Source organism: Diorhabda carinulata, chromosome 10, assembly GCF_026250575.1.
Source record: "Diorhabda carinulata isolate Delta chromosome 10, icDioCari1.1, whole genome shotgun sequence".
Lineage (NCBI taxonomy): Eukaryota > Metazoa > Arthropoda > Insecta > Coleoptera > Chrysomelidae > Diorhabda > Diorhabda carinulata.
The window spans coordinates 12,245,107-12,263,068 of NC_079469.1; the positions used below are offsets into that span (position 1 = coordinate 12,245,107).

General features: G+C 33.3%; 1 protein-coding gene across 1 annotated transcript in view; it reads left to right on the forward strand.

The window, feature by feature from the left end:
- Positions 1-13,658, forward strand: part of LOC130899107 (putative transcription factor SOX-14) — an 87,842-nt gene extending 74,184 nt beyond the window's left edge. The window contains exon 2 of the mRNA XM_057808876.1: positions 818-13,658. Within this exon, the coding sequence (XP_057664859.1) occupies positions 818-1,681 (864 nt within the window). The 3' untranslated portion in view covers positions 1,682-13,658. The remainder of the gene's footprint in view (positions 1-817) is intronic.
- Positions 13,659-17,962: the final 4,304 nt, after the last annotated feature.

Here is a 17,962-nt window from a genome sequence, read left to right on the forward strand (position 1 = left end):
GAAACACTCTTGTAAAACTCAATATATGTATATAGATTATTTTAAACACAGTTTACATATCTATTTCAAAACATCGCGTCGTTCTTGTTTTAAATATCACGCCATATTTCTTTAAACATTCTAATATTGAATATGTTTGTACGATTTATGTTTTTGTATCAGACTCCCATCTATCGGTAACAAAACGGAAAGTCATATCTAGAAAGCACCCCTTATAGAAGTGTCATTAAGTTTCTCATGAGTAATTTTGTTCCCTTGTCTAGAATCATTTTTTACTTTTTAATTTGATTATGACTGACAGCGTGTTTTTCACTTTTTAGTATAATTATAACTCTAATAGCGTGTTTCCTATTGTTTTTAAACCCGTTGCATCTTACTTTTCGAAAACTTTTGTGTGTTCAGTACTTTTGGAGAAATAGCGTTAAATAACGTTCGATAACTTTTTGACTGGGACTATTTTCACGCAGCTATTATTGTTCTCGTCAAATATTACCAATCTCGAGTTTAATAAACAACCGATTGTAGATGCCCCCATGGGAGAAAATCTAGAGGGTGATCATGGTGGTTATTTTGTTGCTCCTTTTTGATCAAACTTTTGGCCTGTTCTTAAATGGAAGAATCTAACTTGGTGTTTCTCCATAATGTTGAAAGGAATTGAGATCTTCTTGCAACATCTGCAATCTTCGATTGCCATAACTTTTGAAGCTGTTTTTTTTTTTCAATAAATTGAATATATAACAACTTGCACAAAAAACGTTATCCAAAATTAAACAAAAAATTGAATGTAAATGCTAATGATAATTTTCTTTTGTTACAGACGAAGAAAAATAATCCGAACCACATCAAGAGGCCAATGAACGCGTTCATGGTGTGGTCTCAAATAGAACGTAGAAAAATTTGCGAAGTAAGTCCAGATATGCACAACGCCGAAATTTCCAAAAAATTAGGTAGGCGATGGAAACAATTGAATGACGAAGAACGTCAACCGTTTATAGAAGAAGCAGAACGACTCCGTCAATTACACCAAAAGGAATACCCCGATTACAAATACCGTCCCAGAAAGAAAAGTACCAAACCAGCTCCTAAGAGTAGTTCATCCAAAAAAACTAAAAAGCCTGGTAAAATACAGAAGAACGACACTAATAATAACAATAGCACCGTATTAAACGAAAAGATTTTTGCTAGACGTAGTACAGTGCCAGAATCGGTTGCGTCGAAATTGAAGTTTAGGTTGACGAACGTCGTAGAACAGAGGCAGGTGAATAGGGTAGTAGATACAGAAGATAATATAAGACAGAGTATGCCTTTGCCTCCGATGAGCTTCCTAGCTAAAGTCCCGTCGAGTCCCTCTTGCGAAACTCCAGATTCCCCAGAAAGCGCTACCATATACGACGATACATGGGTCAATAATTTTAGCACAGTGAAAGAGGAACCCGAAGACAGGTTGTCACATTCTCAAATAGCGACAGCTACCTTAGATGACCTCGACAGGATTGACGACTTGTTACCAATGGACGGGAATATTCTAGAAGAACTGGCAGATATAGATACGAACTTCGACACAGCATCGAATTGTTCCGCGTCTCATTTAGATTTCTCTTGTCCCAAGGATATCCCAATGTTCTCGAATATAGAGAACGCTTGGTGCGAAATACGAACCGAAGATTTTTTAATGTGTTGAAAAAGAGACTAAGACTGTTTTTTTTTTGAGATTCTACTGTGTGTGGAGGCACAATTATTGTTATTAATATTCTGGGGTTGGTCCTCATTATATATATAAAACGATGACCACATCGACAATTTTTATATTGTTATATAAATATTATTAACCCCGACATTGATCTCATTTTGCGTTTATTATTTTTGTATTTATCATTATGACGTATTACCAGAATCTACCAGTTTCACGTAAGACAGTCATTTTAGATCGAGAAATCGAAACCACAATTAAGAAAAATCTTTGTAAATATAAATATTTTTTTAAAAGTGTGTTAATTAACAAACATTAGACAATTTTTTGGTATCAAGGAATGCAGAATACCAATCTAATGATAGTATACTAACAACTAGTTTTGTCAAAAATACTTTGATACGATTTGAAAAATACACTTATCTATTAACTGATAGGGTAATATCTTCCAGCTGGTTGATTATAATAGTTTCAAAGTTTTTTACTATCCCAAAATGAATTATAAGAAAGGAAATTGTCACAAAGATTAAATCAAGTGAATGACGAGAAGTTATAGAAACATTTTATCAGCTCATTTGTTTTTATCTTTTGGTCACCCAACTGTCACAAAACTTCAGAATCCTACTTTATGACTTATTCCAAGGACTGAAATTGGGAAAATTGGAAAACTTAAAGCTAAGGAAATGTATTTAATGGTCAAAAACCATTATGTAAAAACTACAAGGTGTGCTATAGCGCACCAGCTGGGAAGCAGCCAATGAGAATTCGCTCCAAAACGATGCGCCAATTTAGGAGCGAATTCTCATTAAGACTGTTTTGTCCTCCAGATTTTCATTCTCTTCTTTCTTTTGATAATATCAACTTTGTTCGCGGTAGACATCCTGAACATGTTCTGTCACCAGTTTCATCCGCAGTGTGAAATTGTGCGTTCGTGGTGCTAATAAAACAATCAATGTTTCAAATCCTGTATTCGTGGAGCACAGATTTCTGATTCCGAACGTGTTCTGAATACGTCCAATGTATCCTCGGACAAATATTTTTAATCTGGCGCATGTGCATTCATCATTTTTGTGATATTTATCAATTAATATTATGATTTTAGTTGTTCATAAATCGTTCGTGAAGCAATGTATGTTCAGAACATATTCTGAACAAAGCATAAGCATTTGACATGTCCAGACGATATTCAGTATACATTAGGAAGGTGTTCAAATTATCTACTGCGAACGAAGCTATTGAATTTTGAATAGTAAAAGGATTGAAATTAGGCGATGTAGAAGCTGAGAAATAACAGGAATGTTTTTACTGGCTAAAAACTGTCCTCGTACAAACTTGGTTTTCAAACATTCGCAAGATCCTAGATCTAAACATTTTCATTGGAAGTTCCGCTTCTGAAAATAACCCTAAAACCATATGATTAAAAGACCGTTGATCTGTTGGAACTTTGCAAAAGTTTCCTTCACGTCTTCTCAAAATTTACGTCACTTATTTTCGTAACTTAAAATGGCGATTTCATATTTATTACTCATCACTTATCATCTGCAGATACTCCCTACGTTGCCAGTTTCATTAATCAAGTCACACTTCTTGTTTTTCATCGTCATTTAAATACAAGTCGATTACTGCAGCATATTTCTAATAAACACTAATAACTATTTTACCACAAATAATAGATTTGTTCGCGCGTCAGTTTCCGAATCAATTTTAGACCCGATCGCATGTACTCTTTCAAAATAATCGTTCGTAGATCGCCCACTTCTGAATTTTTAGTACAAGTTTCGTGTTCGCAGGTCATTCGATTCCTTTAATTATTCGTTCGCGGTAAATCAACATCCTGAATGGGTTCGTAATCAAGCAAGCGCAATACAGCGATACTAAATTGATTAACAACTGATTCAGAATCTATTCTGTATTGACTCGCGACAAATCTAATGATGTTGCCCAGTACGTAATTTGAGTAGATTATATGCCAAGAATGAAGGGAAATAGTCACAAGGACTAAAATCCAGCGAATTTGGGAAATGGCCAAATATGACTGTGGCAATAATTTATCCATAATTTTCAAAATGACTTCTGGTTAAATCTTAGTAGAACTACTTAAATTTGACAAAATTCCGTGTAATCGCTTCTCAAAGTATAAATCATTTATTTTTGGAACAACAAATGACCAAAGTAAAAGCATCTGTAAGTCCTCGAAGTGTAGAAAGCTCGAAGGCGTATTTTCATGAAACCAAATATGAAAATTAAAAAATCCTGTCAATTCGATTTGTAATTTATTTTGACCAATGACACTACTAAATCGTTTTTCCCAGTTACTGCAACCCTTGTGCCAAATTTGATCTAATCAATACCCTATTGTGGTTTTTAATTTTATTAATTCTCTCTAAAGTGACTGAACACTAATAGTGCCTAGCTCAGTACGTTTGTCGACCCGGCAAGCCCGGTATTAGGTTTTCGACTTTTTAAATACTGTTACCTTATAAACATGGTAACAGAACACAAAAACAGGCTGTGATTCATCTGTTTGATGACCAATATTTAGTTGTCAAAAGTCCGTGTAGTCATTTTAACGGTTCTGCTACTGCTTAATTTCCTTTGGATTTCACCGACGAATATGTTGATATTAAAAAGTTGTTAGCCAATTAGTATGCAGTCAATTTGAGAAAAAGTTATGAGAATTATCTTTTCTTTAAATAACTAATTATCAATATACCAAATTTTCGGCATAGCAGATACTGTTTTTAGCGCTTATGGTGCATCATTGATTCGGAATAGTTTCCAAAACTTGTCAATTTTTGTAAATATTTCAATTTTAAAAAAGAATGCATACTTTTTGGCGTTAGATATCGGGTGCATTTAGCCATTTTAATCCGATGTGTATTTTTTCATTATTCCCTATAAGTGTGTACATCTAGTGTTTTCAAACTAATTTTGTCGGATGAACTGAGCATGCGTGCTTCTTATTCGAAAAAATATCCACGTTAATTATGCTGTCAATTATCAATTGCTTTCGGTGTCAAATATAATCAGAAGGACTTGTTTAGTCAGTTCTATTACTGATTAAATAGGGCAAAACTTAAGATACGATTTTTAAATTTCAATGAAAATCATCTCCAACTACCGCGCAACTTCTTATTTCTTCGATCCAACCATACAAGTACTTGATTCAATTATTTCATAGTTTTGTCTTTTCAACATTCGCTCGATTTCCTAATGTGTGAGAGTGATAACATTTAGAATTCAAATCATAAATTTGACAATTTTAAGAAGAAGTTTGTAAAGTATCAATAAATAAGTCCTCGGTATAACCAATAACCAATTTTCCAACTTTTCTTCGCCATTTTTATTAAACCGAAAAAATGTTTTCTTTAAAGTCATAACTTTCTAATATTTTTTTCCTTTGGGCATTTTTGTCTTGTCTAAAAATAAGCAATAGTCGTTGGGGGCTAAATCTAGAGGATATGGTTGACGTTTCTCCTATGTTATTTCCAAATAGTCGATAAACAATATGTGAGATGCTTGCTTCAGGTGGATACTGGTCCAGGTCACGTAGATGAAGTCGTTTCGAATGTAGTGTAGGATCCAGTGACTATCGACACTAAAAATATTTTTTACTTTCCCTAAACAGATCCAAACAATAAAACTATTTGAATGATTAACTCATTATTGTTTATGGCCTAATGTGAGGTAACGTCACAGCCATTCGAAAAGAAGCTTTTTAAAGTGATAGCTCATCCATCTATTTATCTCTCTAAATTTTGGTTTCCAATTATTGGACTTATCGATAGATGTAAAATTGTTATCAAGTCCATTATGGTCAATGAAAAGACAAATTTGGTGGATACTTGAGATAATAATACGTGGTTATAATTGAAAAAATTATTCTCATAGAGGTAGTTATAATGTAACAATGGATGTATTGGAATAAACATCGGATAAAAATTGTTTATACACAATACCTCTTAATTTTCTTATGTCACGAAAAAGATAACACTGTTGCAAATTAACCGTATCGAATTGAAAAAGGTGAAAAATACTCAATGTTTTAATGGATTTGGATAATACAATAGTTCTATTAGAATAACTTCATATCATACTCGATACTACAAGCCAAAAGTTTAAGACCATCTTAATTAAAGTAATAATATTAAATAAAATATCAATTGTTCAATTAAACTGTTAAATCATACAATAAAACACTTGTTGGCAATCAATATACTTGAAAATCGTGTAGAATTTTCCACAAAAATCCTCTTATACATTCTGATCTTTTTTCACAAGTCTCCGCACACAGGCAATCAATTTGTTGATATATTGCACCAATTTTCGCATAAAGCAGTTTTTCTCGCGAAGACGGGCCACAATTACAGACGTTCCTATCAAGCTCTTCCCACAAAAGTTCACTGGGATTGAGTTCCGGGCTCTAACGAGGTTACACTATGTTTATTAGTACTCTTTGTACCTGTGTCGAACAAAATTTGGAACAATTCTGTGGCAGTCCTGTTGGAAAATGATTCCCCAATTCAAATTAATTGCAAACCCGGCATGGCATGGCATCTTTTTCTTAATTTTTTTGTACTGTTCCTTTTTCATAATTCCATCAATTTTGATCAAATGGCCAATTCCATAATTAGAACTTCTTCAATCCAATTTTTATGGGCATGGTCCCACTGTATCTGCTTTTTCCGTTATTGTTTTGTGGTCTTAGGTTTTCGGACGGCGACACGTCCATACAACTTCGCATCTCTAAGTCGCCGTCTTACTATAGTCAACGATAAAGGTTTAACTCGAGTTTTCTTCACTACAACGCATATTTCTGGTGCTGTTTCGCTTGCTAGTAACTCTCGGCCTTCCCGAGCATGAACGATCTCAAAGATCTCTGCTTGTTTCCCTGTATCCAGTTATTGCGCTATGAACAGAAGTCTTCAATAACTTTAATTGTAAACTTATCATACTTTCGGATTTGCATTTATTATGTGAAACAACGATGGCAGAACGCACTGCTTATTTCGCGTGCTTTTCTCATTTTCAGACGGGGTCTGCAGAAACCAAAACTTTAGTCTAATGGAGATTGTTTGCGGACAAACGGCAAACCCATGTAACCTTAGGTAATAATAAGTTGGAAGCACGTGTTTTTAGAAGCTACATAATTATTATTGACCAATGGGAAACAAAAGCGAAGCAATTATTTATTAGCACATCATAAAAATACATTACTACGAGTCCACCTGGCTCTAACGCAAAGTTTGTCAGTGCTTGAAAATAACACATGGTTATTGACCAATAACTTGGAATTAAATAAAAAAATGACTTCTTTATGCAGGTATACATTTCCATTATTTATCTCATAGGGTTTCGTTACAATTGATAGATAATTATGTTGTTTCAATGTGGTCTTAAACTTTTGAACAGCAGTGTATTTATAAAGTAGAAGAAAATATGAACAATTTTTGATCTGCAGTCGATTGTACGAGACTTTAGTTGGAATTCCAATTGAAACTGTAATCCAGTTGTATTTTGGGCCGATTAAACCAACTACAAGAAATTATCCAGATTGGAATTGTTAACAATTGAATCGTTAGAAATGTTAAGGTTGTTCGGAATACCTTGAATGGTATGCATATCTTTTATCTGGACCATGTTTCCAGATAATGTTATAGTATTTTGAAGTGGAAAATAGAAGTAGGAAGTATCCGGAATACGAAATTTAGGACAAGGATATAAGAAGTTCGTGAAATCTTTGCAAACGTCATACGAAGACATGAAACAAACTTTTTTTCTAAGAGATATTCTATTTCGCCTTATATTAGTAAGTGTCTATATCTGATAAGGTTCTAAAGAATCATTCAACTCGTTCAAGCGTGTTTCAGTTTTGTTACATATCATATAATTTAGATTTGCACTAATTTTTCGTTGGATTTTTCTCTAGCTATTTTGTCGATGCATTCACTATAATTGTTGCAATCCACAATCTTTTTGCGGGGATCATCGATTTTTCCATTTGAGATTGCTGCTAGAACTTTATATTTTCATTCAATTATTGAAGCATATTGTAGATATTACGTGACTGTACAGAATTATTCGAATTTCCATAGTCGCAGTCGGCAGCTGTTGATTTGTATTTAAATATAAAAAGTAATTTTTCTCAAACTGAAAATCTACTTGTTCAAAGCTCTTTATACTATTTTCATTTGGTTCAAGATGATACGATTCTCTTAATATTTCCTTCATTTTCTTTTTATACAAAATATTTCTTGAAATATCAGACGCTAGTTGATGATTTGGTCTTTCTCTAGGACGTTCTTCTTGGTCTTTTTATTCTAATGGAACATTATTTTGGAAAATCTAGTATGATTCTTCTTGTATTAAATATGTTCCTTATTTAACTTCAATATTATTTCTCGCTGTAGTTATGTTTAGTAACTTATTCTATACATTATTAACCAACACCTTCAAATAAAAGAGAATAGATTATTGAAGACCACCAAATCCAACAGATCAGTAACGATTTATTATTCTCTCACATTAGGAAATAAAGTTTGAACATTTTTAGGCATCTTCAAGAATTGAGATATATTCTCGATATCGATACTTTTCTGATAGGTGAATAATATATTATAACTATTTTCCAACTATTGCTTTAAGATTATTTTAATTTATTAACCCTTATCATTTACGTTAATGTAATATGTTTTTATTGTTAGCAATATATGCAAATGAGTTTCTAATGCTTTTTATTAATACCATTTTCATGAAAACTATAACCTAAAAACGGTTCTAATCAATGAGAATGAAATAAAAATCGTGTTATAAGAAATTCCCTGCGCATACTGATTATTGTAATTCTCTCGTCCATAATTATTGTACTTAAATTCGTTGTAAAAAATCTCAAATCGAGCACTTGGGTGGTAGTAGTAGTAGAAATCGATATACAGTCGATACAAATCGATATTACAAGTAGGCTAGGAATGTTTGTGCAGCTGTCAAGTTGGTTATTTTATTTCAAAATCATTCAAATTCCTTCCAAACTCTTGTGAAAATACTTTGATTGTTACTCCAACGTTTTCAATTATTTTGTAACTATCTGTAACTTCGGATATAAAACTGTCCACTCAAAAAAGATCGACACTGTTCTCAAAAACCACAATTATTTATTTTGTCTCATATAAATACAATTTTGTTTTGAATGGTTATTTCCAAAACTGAATTTTTGCAATGCATAGCTTTAAAATAAATTCATTCTTGTACAAATTCATCTCAACTGATGCTAATAATACTTTTACAAATGAAACCAATAATAATCAATGAGAGATGAAACTAATTCATGAGTCAATTCCTCCACACTGAATATTGACGAATTTTATTTTTATGCCCATTAGTCAGTTCCATAAATTTGTTGTGTGTATCAATCAAAGCTAGAACATACAAATTCTGACAAGAGGTTTGTCGCGGCATTGCCGCCTCAATGGACACCTGATGACGCTAGGTTTGGCAGAGAAGTGCAACGTGCAGATTCTGTTAAACCTCTATCAACATTCTCTTAAAGTTTGAGAATCTACGGAACTCCAGAATGGTGAAATTCCTGTTCACTCGATATTGATGACTTTCAATATTTTTCTCATCATTGCAAATAATAACCATAGTTCTTTGTGTTCCTTCTGATTGACATTTTACTCTCCTACATTTTCTCTAATCGTTCGGAGTCACAATATTTTATCCTATTGTTTATATGGTCTCCAATTTTCCTTATTTCTCTATATTTTTGGTTTTTATCCCAACTTTTTCTTGAATTTCTAGATTATTTCGTATTTGTTTACATTTATTCCACTGTTGTTTAAAATATTTTTGTATATTGTATAAAATCAATTGAAGTTTGCTAATTGTATCACCATTTGTATGAAACTTTCCAAATTCTATTTCATTTAGTCGATCATTAGATATAAAACCCGACGGACGTAGGCTAAAAACAGATTATTTGTTCCAAAATGAACAGAATCAAATATACTGAAATGTTGTAGTCTATGCTATCGTTTCTTATAATCTTATCAATTCGAAATTTCTTATACCCACTGTCGACCTTTTTTGTTTGAATAAAACTATTCATTATATATAAATCGAGTAAATTGTTGATTGAGTACACAGTTTGATTAATCTACGAGGACAATAAAAATGAATTTATCAGTACTTTTAGGAATTTCCTTCTTCCTTATAGATGAATCATCTGTAAAAATGCTAATTGTTGAAAATCACTACCTGTATTTCTTTCTCGTCTGCTCACGGTCCATTTTAACGAAAAATATGTCAACGCACAAACTTGTAATAGACAATTAACCAATAGCGTTAAAAACTTTTTTAAAATTTCAATAGAATTTTGTAGAGAGCAACATTTGATATTCTTGTAATGAAAAATATATTTGAAAGCGCTATAATCAGCGCAATTGTGTGCTTTCAGTGTATTAGCTGTAATAATAATAATAGATTTGGACTGTCCCTATATTATAAATAAGAATTTTCGAAAATTTTTAAAAGCCTGCCTGTAAGTATGAATAAAGTATAGCACTAGAGACTTGTCAAAGTAATAGACACTTCCTAAAAAAACACATCGAATATAGATTTTCAAATCTGGAAACGTTTTTATTTCTTTAAGTATAACACAGTTTATATATAAAAATTTTTGCATAATTCTTATTTCTTTGACCTTTTGATATGTTCATCTTCTAAATGTTATTGATTTCAGGTCTCTTCTAATTTAATATTAGTTTCTTTTATAATTTTATAAAGACAGATGAAAATTTGACGCTTCGACTTCTTTGAGTCTTTATCAAAATAATATATTTTACAATAACTTACTTAATTCTGAAGCCTTTCTACCTTTTCATGTGTAATGCAGTCATTACGAGGGATCCGTTTTCCACAGCAGTGTCCATTCTTTCCTATTCTGTTTTCTTTTGCCTTATTTCCTGTCATCTTATTCCTCGATACAATGAATTAAGTACATTAGGAACTATTGACCAAAAAAAAAAGTTTTTGACAACTTTCTGTTTTGTTTTCTTACAAAATTTTATAGGAGATTACGACCAAAGGTCAGAAAGTTGGATTACGGATGTCGAGGAGAAGCCGAGGCTTTATACTACGTACTTCAGGAGCATTCAACTTTCTGGCCGCTTATATTATTTTTCTTAATCCACTATCCGAAATTATTTTCGACTACGTGATAAACAAAAAATTTAATAATAATTTAATTAGGCTTAAATCCGGAGACTGTGGCATCCATGTCATAATTCTCAACATTTATGTTTTTTTTTTCTTGATGTCCATCAGTTCGAGAAAATAAACAATTTATAGCGATTCTTCTTCTTCTTCAACGGACTTTTCTAGGCTGTTGAATATTTTATTTTCCATTATAATTGAATCCCTTTTCTCTAAGGAAAAGTTTAAAAAGTGCATTAAGACATCTATATGACTAGACTGGATACTTGAACAGATTTAAGCGTGTTCCTATTTCTATTATAGCCGAATCTCATTTGATTGCGACAACTAGGCTTCAACTTTTGTAAAAGCTGCTTTTTTGGTCATAAAGATAATTATGCCTGAAAATTACGTTTTGTTTTACTTAATTCGTTGAAAACATACAAAAATATGACGATTTGGGATTTCCTCTTGTTTGGCTAAATGACATAAAATAACTCATACCATCTTTTGTACGTGGATCATACTGGTCTAAAGTACCTTAACGAGTTATACCGCTTTCTCTTGTGGTATTCACAGCCTGGTATTTGGTAATGCATGCTGAAATTGAGGTTTTCAGTCTACAACTGGTTGGCGGTGGTCCAAAGTCATCGTCCCATAGAAACCCAAAATTGCGCAGTCAATAATATGTTTTGACGGGAATGGTCATTCATGAGCTGGAATTTGGGGCCGACTTGCGCGGCATATGGAAGCACAATTGGTTGCAGACATTTGTCACAATAACTGGCGGTATTCAAATAACCGTCCAGTAAAACTAGGTCTCAGTTCTTCCTTCAATACGAACATTGGTCTGTATCAAATAGGCAGTCGTAAGTTCCACATTCTCTGGTTGTTTTAACATTTGAGCGCTATCAGAAGAGTACTCCATTCTGGATGTTCCCAGTTTAAAGTATTGGTGTGCCCATGCTACTCTTATACCATTATTGCCCGGGCGTGAAGGTTGTACTCGTGCAACTTGTTTGGCCGCTCACAATCTAACTAATCTGCTGTGATTGTCCGATCTCATAATGCCTGTATACAAATAAAACAGTTGTATAGAATACGTTGCTCTTAGATGGCCAGTACCTATATCCTTCTCTAACATCGCTAGTCTTAAGGTATCGTCGCATCAACGACAAATAACACTGGATGAGGAGGTAAGACTTCGGCCAAGGTCATTCAAATTAATAACCAGAACATTTATTTCGTCGTCGTCTAAACAAGTCACAATGAAATGAAAAGAAGAAAAAGACACTACTAATAAAATGATGTATGGTGGAAATAAATGAGAATATTAACTTAAAATTGAATTAGAAGTTTATAAGGAAACAAAAACTAGAAGTGGTTAGATGATACAATCTTAAGAATAGAAACAGATACGATAAATAGATAAGACCGAGAAAATTTCACGATAAATATACTAAATTTTACCCCTTTGAAGACCGTTAATTCTTAGCTTCAATACAAATTTAAAAAAGTGCAAAAATTATTGTTAAAATTCCATCTAGAAAAAAAAAAGAATGTAAATATGGGAAAAGCATAAAAGAGAAAGATCTGCTGAAGATAATTAGTAATGATAGGTTGAGTATGTAATATATCAATATTAAGTCCAATCTAACTATCAACAGCTATGATTTTATTTGTCCAGAACAGTTTTTCAGTTTTGTCTTCATTTCCAATCACGTTATTTAAACTTACCAAACTTACCAAAAATTTTTTCCTCTTTTCAATACTTTGATAATTGACACTTTGGGTCTCTTTTTCGAGAATTTTTGGCACTCAACAACTTTCATTAAAAATAGTTACAAATTTTATATTAAACGCCACATTTTCAGATGTTATTAATGTTTCCGAAAGGGTAAGATGAAAAAAGAATAAAGAGTAACCACTATAACAGCTCATCATAAAGAAGAAATAATATATCAATTTCAAGGTGACCTAATTCTAAATTTGAATAATATTAAAAAATTTTGACTTCAGCTAAGTGTAAGTGGTTATTTTTTTATTCCTTCCTTGGAAATAACCTCACTTTGACAAGTCTATTTCGGTGTATTTTTGTACCCAGTAACAATTGTTTGGAGCGGGTCGGTTGATGTCTATTTTCCATACGTACTGTTGACTGATTTAGATGTAGGGTATTTGTGCTTACCGTTTTTTATTTTGTTATGCGGATGTTGTTTTGACTCCCTGTCGTTTTGGAAGTAAGCTCCACAATCGATCTCGCTACATTTGTACATAATCTGTAAAAATTGCTCATGTAAAAATTGTTTTTGTTAAAATGTACTGTTTATCAAAAAGAAATTTCAAATCATTGAGTCACCAAAGGTCTTACAAATGTATGTAATTGACCATAGAGTTTATATAAAAATATGTTCAATGGTTTTTTATTTCTTGTCGAGTTTATGCAATCATTTGCAATAATTATTGATGAATATCGGAGAAGTTTAGACTTTCGAGTCTCATTTTGAATATTTTTAGGGAAGCCGAGTCAAAACTATTTCGATATTTTTGTAAAAAAAAGAAGAGTTAGGTTGTCGCGTTGTTGACTTTTAATTCTGGTGGACGACAAAAAAGATTCAAAGTTAGCAATATTTTTGCATATTACTACCTTGGTGTATATTTCCTGCATTTTCAAGTCCCCCATGTATTATATTCATATTACTCTATTAAAGTTATTATATAGTGTGTAAATTTTGTATTGTAGTTGCTGTTAAAATATATTATTATATGGCAAATACAAGTAGTCTTTATTTTGTTATTACCTTTCATAAAAGAATCGTACGAAGAGAAGACAACAACAAATTACCTCAGAAAATTTATTTTTTCCAACTCTAACATTATCCTATCATGTTGAAATCCCACTATCCAATTTGTTTTTGTGATTCATTATTATTGAAGCACAAATCAGGATTATTGTTAAAGATGTACTGAATTAGTAATAAAGAATTTATGAGTACACCTACATTATATAACGCGAAGACATTCAAGACGAGGTAAAAGTATATTATTTTCAATCGAATCATGATAAAATACAAAAATAACAGAATATTCTACCATTTTCAGTGATCTCTTGTGGTCAAAATACAGATCACTTTTTGCCAGACTATCGTTAATGCCAATGATGAAATAATAGAAGTGATATATTATACGAGTACGAGGACCGTTTTTTTTTTCAACCTCCGAGCTCTACGTGCAGAGAGCGGACATACGCTGTAGGCAACTGCGAAGCTCTCGCACTACATATTCCGCCATTGTTGACATTCGGGCGTCAGTCGGCGTTGTGCTACAGCCACGTAAACATGTCCATATCGATGCTCTCGCTAAGTATGAATTGCGAAGTGCTGCATCGGAGAATGAGTCGTGTGTATGGGGAAAACTTCATGAATGATGGTGTTGTGCGTGTATGGTGTCGAAAATTTAAAGATCACCGTAATGACGAACATGATGAAGGAAGTGAAGGGCGCAAATCTGTCGTTTCATATGACCTGGTTCTACGAGTTAGCAGAATGGCTAAAAAAACGCCAGATTCACCATTACTGCTTTGTCTACAGAATTTTCAAAAGTTTCAAGGCCTGTTTTGTTACTGAATGATTAGGCTACATTGGCGGCAACTTTTTTTGAAGAGGGTATTGAAAAGCTTGTCTACAGATATGACAAAAGTCTCAATCTTTTCGGTGATTAAGTCGAAAGGTAACCGTAAGTGTACCAATCTTTTAGTAATAAAATTATTGTTTTACATGAACTTGTCTTTTATTTATAGCCTATCGGAGGTTGAAAAAAAAACGGCACTCGTATATAATCGTGTTAACTATATTCAGAAATATCTATTTATTTATTTACAAACCTAAGAGGACTAAAATAAATCCTGAATCCTAGTTGTAAGTGGGTAAGAAGAAAGAAAAAAAAAACATTAGTAAAAGAAAATATGAGGAATCAAAAACACGTTCTCGGAGTTGAAAAAACTGTAGAACTCAATAATAAAACTTAAGGGAATATTACGGCATAATTTACACTATTAATAGCTACAAAAGGCAGCGAAATTGGCTTTTTTGTGTACGAAAAGTTCCAATAAAGCAATGAAAAAGAGGCATGCCAGACTAGACTACAAACTTCCTTGAAATACTATATACATTGTAATAATGAAGAAATGGAAATACAGAGGTCGGCATAAGTCAGGCAACAAATTTGCATTGAGTGAAAAAATGCAGCGTCAAAATGAATTTATTGAGAGATATTACAAAAGTGATTCGAAAAAGGGTTACTGCAAGTGTTCAAATTGATTCCAAGTTATCCACGAAGAGTTTCAAATTCTTCAATTGCGTGGCCCCCTTGCAAAAACGCGTTCTTTGAAAAAACCCCACAGGAAGAAATCACAGGGTGTCAGGCCACTTAACCGTGCGGGCCACTCAACGAATCCTCGTCTGCCTATCCCAAATCATTCTCCAAAATGAACGTAAGGGTACTCCCACAGACATAATGCGTGGTGCGGCGAAGTTCGACCTTGCATAAATAACGGATTTTGACAAGTGTTGTACCGTTGTCTCCATTTGCCCACGTGAATCTTTCAAAATTTTAAGATAACTTTGGCCCGTGAAGTGACCCACGAGATCACTCGCTTGGATACCTGCCCTCACACAGACCCCAGACATATTTAATTTTTTTTAATGAAGGCGTGAGCATTCTGGTCGATCCAGTACACACCGTTATGCCGATTCACCGTACCTTTCAGCTTGAAGGTGCCTCTCGCACAAATCCAATCTGCGATCGGGAATCCTCGTGAGGTATGTGGAGTACACGCGGACGGTAAACGCGATTGCATCATTCATCGTAATTACGATCGGATATTTGAAGTTCTCCCGATAGTCGCACTGCGGATTGGTTCGACTGCTCAACTAACCCCAGCACCACACGCTTCGAGTCTAGACTAGAACCTTCCTTAACCATATAAAACAAGTGCGTCGGCGCGACGTGAGTCAGTTGCGTCAAGTAATCGAACTGTACTGCGAAGTAGTGATTGTGAAGGTATTTTGCATTGCGCGTGCGATCTTATTAATTGTTGTGTCGAATTCCATGATTGTTACGATTTTGGCATAATGTCACAAAATCGTGTTGATAGTGATTGCAGAGTTTTCCAGTCTAAATTGGAAATCGAACAGCTGCTGTTCTGATGGCGAGACGGCAACAGTATCGGAAAATACCTGTCTACCGAAAACACGTGGTATTCGCACATTGGAGGGTATGCAGTCTATAAAACGGACACTAGATTTTATTGATTCGTTCCTTTTGTGGCAGTATCGTCGGCTTTAACTATAAACTAAATGAAAATTTAAACGCCGCTCGGCGTAGTGTTCATAATTTTGATAAAAATTTTGACGCCGTACTGTTCCAGTTCACGGAAGTCGATCAAACGCCGTACGGCGTCTAATGTCCGTGAACGTGTTAACTTACCTCACCAATTTTGATATACCTATTTGTCATACATGTTATCTGATTCGAATTGGCATTCGAATAGTTCCATAAACTAAACAATCTGATGGAAAGCCACAGGATTCTACCGGATTAATAATTTTTTTATAGTTTCACTCAGAAACAGATAGTAAATTGAAAAAAATTATTTATTTTGCCACATCTTGAATTATATGTCATATAAGCTTATAATATTTGATATATGTGTAAGTAGGATATAATTCCCATTATTATAGTCAATGCGATGGTATGTATCACAGAAATAACATCCAATTTGATTAGCGGTGATTATAAATGCCAGTTTTAACACGAACCAAAGTAAAATCTATTTCTATATATGCACGTGTGAGACTGAAGACTTTTAATATAATGAGTCGGTGTCACACTAGATGCGTGAGTAACGCTATAACGCATGTTTCAAACACAATAATAATGCTCTACGTATATTTATAACTACCAGCAGACTACTATTGAGCCAGTCTACGAGGATAAACATAGAAACAAAATATTTGCCTCAAATTTTTTGTTCACTAAGAAGATTTTCCAAATAAAACTTGTGGAAGGAACTATTGGTAAAATTAATACTGAACACATACTAATACACATAACTAACTAACCCTACACCAACATTTAGGTCTCTAAAAAAGATCATAATCATGGAAACACGAATTAGGCAGTGTAATTGTAAGTATGGGTTTAGTGTGGTAGTTAACAGTATATAGTTTTCGATAATATGAAAACTATAACAAAAAACACCCAATTTTGCTAACTATGAAGTTGCTGCTCAAATTCTAATATCATTTTTCTTTCAGACACTCGTCCGACTGTATTATCGTAGTCGAATCGGAAGGTTGTATGATAGGTGTGTCTATACTAATTAACTCGGGCATTGGCAGCGTTCACATAGGTAGACCTATGTTTCGGTTTAAGTACTGTTTATTTCGGGCTATACTGTATTTTTGATTTGTTATATAGTTGCTACATAACGTTAAAAAAACTTAAAATCGTGTTTCAAATAAATATTAAACCTAACTGTTCCGTATGTGGATTTTTAGAGTAACAAAAAAAACCTCACGTGTGTTAACTTTCGTAATTAGATAAATTCATTCTACTAAATTTTAGTATGCTGCTCAGTTTTATGTTACAGTCTATATTGCCTACCAGTGTTATCAACAAGTATTTTCAAAATATCTACTAGTGAACACCTGGCCTAAAAATATTAGCATCGTATGCAAAGTGGAAAAACAAAACTAGATGGAGAGTAGTAGATTGGTCGTTTGTGCGTTATGAATAATAATTTTGTTGATTACTCGAATAATACGTCAAAGGTGCGTTTTACTGCTCTAATAATGGGGTAGGTGTTATATGTATGAAAGACTTACAACGAGTTCTTTTTCACTGACGCAAACGACAATTTTATATTCAAGGATGGATATAGAATTTACGGTGGAATTAATAATGGTAATTAAGTCCAATGACAGATATTATATTAACGTATTTTGAGATGAAATAGAAGAACACGTTCGTTTCAATCATAATTGACAACAAGTATTTGTATTGGTTTCACATTTATGAATA